This window comes from Montipora foliosa, unplaced genomic scaffold, assembly GCF_036669935.1.
Source record: "Montipora foliosa isolate CH-2021 unplaced genomic scaffold, ASM3666993v2 scaffold_433, whole genome shotgun sequence".
In the NCBI taxonomy this organism is placed as follows: domain Eukaryota; kingdom Metazoa; phylum Cnidaria; class Anthozoa; order Scleractinia; family Acroporidae; genus Montipora; species Montipora foliosa.
In genome coordinates, this window is record NW_027179738.1 from 22,501 (window position 1) to 27,500 (window position 5,000).

Genomic DNA, 5,000 nt, shown 5'->3' on the forward strand with positions numbered 1-5,000 from the left:
CATTTTATAACTTCATAATAGTGACAATAATGACTTTTTATCCACAGATTTCTTCAAAAGTGAAAGGGATATAAAAAAGGTTATATTTTTCTAATTTATCTCCCCTTTAAAATAATTAAAACAAAAAAATAATAATAACAATAATAAAACACTTAATTAAAATACTTAAAACATAAAGAAATTATTGTTTATTAAACAACTATAACATGAGGTTTCTCTGATATTCGGAATAACCAAGGTCCATGCAAGTTAAAGTGTTTCACTGTTTCAATTACAATTTGCAATTGTCCTGATATGTGGTATTCAAGACCTTTTAGATTGTGTCGTACAAGTTTAGTCATTGGTCTTGCAATAAAAAAGTAACGAAAGAAAACTGCAAGTTTTTCGCATTTTCTTATGAGGATAAACTTTCCCTACAGCCTAGCGGGAAGCAAACGAGCTAAGAAGCTATCGTTTCAACTAAGGGAAACGTGGCATTGTGGAAAATAAGAATCTTGAATGTATCGTTGCAGCTCTATTTAGTGCTGGGGAGTTTAAGAAACGAGGACGTGTACGGCAACGGCAACGCAACAAAAAAAATAATAAAACCATTGACTAAAAGAGGTAAAATAATCGCGCTGCATGTGCGGCTCGCATTTTTACGGTACTCTGCATAACAACGACGTGGAATCACTAAATTTGAGGTTTTGATGACAACGCGAGCATACAAATGGGATCTTTTCTTCTCTAATTTTACTCTGAAACCTCTCACACCAATTTATTTTTAGGATAATTTTCCCACATTGTAAGAAGTGAACGAGGAGTAGTAATCGACAAAGATTTACGACGGTGCAAACTTCTATGTTTGTGGTAGTTTTTCTAGAGAACTTAAGCAACGACAACAGCGAAGGCAACGAGAACGTCGCAAATTTGCATATATAATAGCCAAAAACAACAGCTTTAATTGGCACGCCCTTCACGCCCCTTTTTTTACCTTTCTCCATTTCTTTGCTGTCTTAAGCAAACAACAACGTGAAATAGCCAAATTTAAGGTTTTAAGAGCAATTCAGCACTTGAAGATAACTTTTCATTTCCTCCCCCTAAAAGAAGCATCGTTCTGACCAGTGTCATTCTTGAGGTACTAAAACACAGTTGTAATATTAAAAGGGTTGAAATAGTCACGAAGTGATTACAATAACGCAAATTTATATTGTGAGATGACGTTCTTGTTGCCGCCGCCGTTGTCATTGCTTAGGTTCCCCAGTGGCCTTCTGTAACAAGTGCTTACATGTTTGAACCTGCATTTAGTGCCAACTTGACGTATTTAATCCCTGACTCTCTTGCCAAAATAGTCTCACTGTGGGCTTTTCCAGGTCTCTAAAGAAGATTTACGCGCGTGAAAAGCAATCGTTTTACGATCTTACACCAAGACTCATTTGTATTGTGTTTAAAAGCCTGTCGTTGTCAAACATGGCCGATAAGGTAGGGGAAGAACAATGCTCAAGCCCAGACTCCACCTCACAAGTCGTATCTCCAACACTACGCATGCTTCTTGGTGTAGGATGGTAGGGCGATAGCTTTTCACGAGCGCACACTTGGAGGAAATTTTCTCTCGTGCCAAAAAATATTCAACATGTTAAATATTCGGCGCCGATGACACGCGTAACTAAAAGCATTGAAAACGCCAGCGCACACAAGGGGAAGCTTGCTTAAGAAAGCTTTCACGGATGGAACTTTGCTAAGCTGATTGGTCTGGTGTGCACCGGGTTTAAGTAGCGTTCACAACTTTGGCGAAGTTTAACCGTTAAAAATGCAGCATCAATACCTAGCTTTTACTAAAGAAAAGAGAAAGGAAAGGAAAGGAAAGGAAAGCAAGCAAGGAAGGAAGAGAATGAAGAAAGAACCAAAAAAAAAAAAAGGAAAATGCGAGTGACTGAAAGCAACTTTGATATTATTTCTGGATGCCATAGGAGCGCGCCCTTAAAAACCTTGTTCAATCCTTCCAGTCAATCCTCATAAACATTAACATACACATCATCATAATCATCATCATCACTCCCATCTCCCCAGTCAAGAGGATTAAACGATAACGAATTTACTACTTACACTGATATCGTTTGTGCTGTGGAACCACCTATTTCGCCCTTCCAGGAAAATCACCAAGGCGAACCTTATCACGATAAAAAGGAGGCACAAGTAGGTTGCAAGTCTAGGTAAAAGCCCCACCAAGATAAAAAAATTCTGAAAATAATGTGAACAAGAACAAATTCAGTTTTCTCCTGTGGTTGTTTATGCTTCCTTATGTGTCTTCTCCCTTGCTATTAAGCATGGTTCTCACCTGTGACGCAAGCAAAAGGTTTGAGCAGCATACGCACACTCGGTAGCGCCTTGTTAAATCATACTAAGGCTTTTAAGAAAAGACAATGACGACGACAACTACAGCGCCACAAAGCAACATTACCATTGGTTAAAAGAGGAAAAATAATCAAAAATTAAACGAAACGTAGCTGGAAGTTGAAGTTTGACGGGGACTCTGCCGAGTCATCAGGAATAAGGAGTAACGCGAGATAGCACTTACCACCAAAACTTCTCAGTCTTGAAAGCTTATCACTGTGTTCATCAGCAGAATGAGCACAATGATGAGGCCAGTGGGTATGGCATCAAGGGATGGGCATATGTCGCCTTGTTCTGATGACTTAGCAGAGTCCCAATCAAACTTCAACTTCCAGGTAAGCTTCGTTAAATTTTTGCTTCTGCCTCGTCACCAAACACTGTGGAGTCACGTGAGCCTTCAAAGTATCTGATGGACACACTCTTAGTGTAACACAACTTTAATGTCAAGCGATTCAAGGAAAAAAACTTCATCGTGTAATATGTGATGGGCACAATTTTATTGAGCACAAATGTTCTAAAAGTGTCCAATGATCCAAAATACTCTAACCATTCCCACCCTCTGAGATCCAATCCGTCAGTTTCGAACGAGAGTAATGGCGGACCGTAAAATCCAAAGCTTACACTCAAAGTAAGCGGCCTATGGATAAAAAACAAAGCTCAAAATTTTGCCAGTCACACGTTAAGCAAACACACTTTCAAAATCTGAAGATAAAAGCAAGTGATTTTTTTTAATATTTATTTTTTCTTTTATCACAGGGGCACTTTAAAGGGACAGGATGTAGATATAGACAGATGTAGATGAAACTTAAACTCACACTGATTGAACTGGCACACTGGTAATCAATAGCAAGTCCAAACGAGAATCTGTCAAATAATTTGTAAAAATCAAACGATTAACGCTGGTTTTCAGTGGTGACGAAAGCACAATCACATTTAGGTGTCAGTTTGAAAACAAGTAATCAAGGTTTCTTCTTTGGGAAAACAAAATTAGCTCTCAGTGAATATTCGTTTCGTTGTCACTGATCTTTTTTTCAGTCAAAGCGTTTAGTATAGTTTTTGGTTAATTTTTCTTCGATTTGAATTCAGTCAAATAATATCTTTTTGTCGTTTTCGTCACCTGTGTAATGTATTCTTAAAAGCTTAAATATTCACATAAATATCTGTAGTGTTACGTAAACCTTTAAAACATTGCTTGTGTACTGAAAATATTAGGATGAAGCACGGGGTCTTTCGGTTGTGTGACAATGCTTTTATTTGAAAAAAAAAAAGGAGCATTTTCTGTTATAATTTTCGACAAATGTTATCGATTTTAATCACGTGACTGGCGACCATCTGTGCCAGAAATGCAGCGAATCAGACAGAGGCAAGCTCATTGTTTGCAAACGTCCAAGGCAGTCGGCGTTTTTAGGGAAGTCGTTTTCCTTCTCCAAACAAAAACGCCTGCTAACCCGATTTCAGGCAAAAATTTCTGTCCCGCAGTTTAGCAAATCAGATTTTATCTACAGAATTCTGGAAAGTGGCGTCACAAGCCGAACAACTTAAGCGTTAAGAGTTAACTAATTAGCCATCGTTGGACAATGACTAGAGCGCGATTGGCGAGGACGCCTCGAAAGTCAGACTCAAACACATCCAACACAACTGCATTAATTAAAGTTCTAACAAGGGGGTTTAAACCAGATCCAAAAACGTTAACGTGGTTCAAACCAGTTTCAACATTTGAAAGAAACGTTCTTATTAGAAGGATTGACTCTACAACACTTTATCACCTAACAGCAATGTCATGGTATCATATCAAGCACCAATTATTATTGAAAACGATTCGGTTATTGTTGTGACCTAAAAAGTTACCATGGCAACAGGAGAGCCCTACAGAAACACCTCATATTTTGGCTTTAGCTGCTCGCATCTCAAGCACGAATTTAGTAACCCCCATTTTTTATTTCTGAAATGTAATCAGCATGCCAAAATGAAACTTTCTGCAAAGTTTAAAAAAGATCTATGGAGCGGATTCAGAGCCACCTTATAATAATTGAAAATTGAAGGTAGCTCTGAATCCGCTCCACAAAATGTTTTTAAATTTTTCAGGGAGTTTTATCTTGGCCTGCTGATCACTTTTGTGCAATAAAAGATTGGGATCACCGGGTTCATTTTTCAGATATGAGCAACTAAAGCCCAAAAATAGGGTGTTTTGTAAGGCTTTCTTGTTGCCATGGTAACTTGTTACGCCAAACTAATGCCTGCATCTTGTTCAGCAATAATTGGTGTTTCACATTGTGTGCGGGGATTGTTTGGTGAGAGATTCGCCTCGCGAAGCCGGGAAGAAAAAATCAAATATGTTTGATATTTTTGGTCTCACGAGGCAAATTCCTCATTATGTGGGGCCATCGTGAGAATCAAGTTGAGTTTGGTCAATCAAGCATCCAATAAAAATACATGGCATTCTCACGTGACTTCAGTGACGTCGGAATTTCTTCCTCCGACACCATTTTGAGCCGCTGGAGTTACGTGAGTATGCCATGTATTTTTATTGGATGCTTGCCACCTCGCGAGGCAGTTTGCTCAGCTCTTTCCTCACAATGTGCGACGTTCTTAAGGGAGGAGACCAGTGATGCGTAAACCCTTGGGAA

The 5,000-nt window shown here is 38.7% G+C and overlaps 1 protein-coding gene across 1 annotated transcript in view; it reads right to left on the bottom strand.

Annotated features, from left to right (window-relative positions):
* Positions 1-5,000, bottom strand: part of LOC137988891 (stimulated by retinoic acid gene 6 protein-like) — a gene marked incomplete at its 3' end in the record, with an annotated part of 60,622 nt that overhangs the window by 17,492 nt on the left and 38,130 nt on the right. The window contains exons 6-8 of the mRNA XM_068834836.1: positions 3,189-3,237; positions 2,086-2,220; positions 1,268-1,356 (exon numbers count right to left, since the gene is read on the bottom strand). Coding sequence (XP_068690937.1) covers positions 1,268-1,356; positions 2,086-2,220; positions 3,189-3,237 — 273 coding nt within the window. The remainder of the gene's footprint in view (positions 1-1,267; positions 1,357-2,085; positions 2,221-3,188; positions 3,238-5,000) is intronic.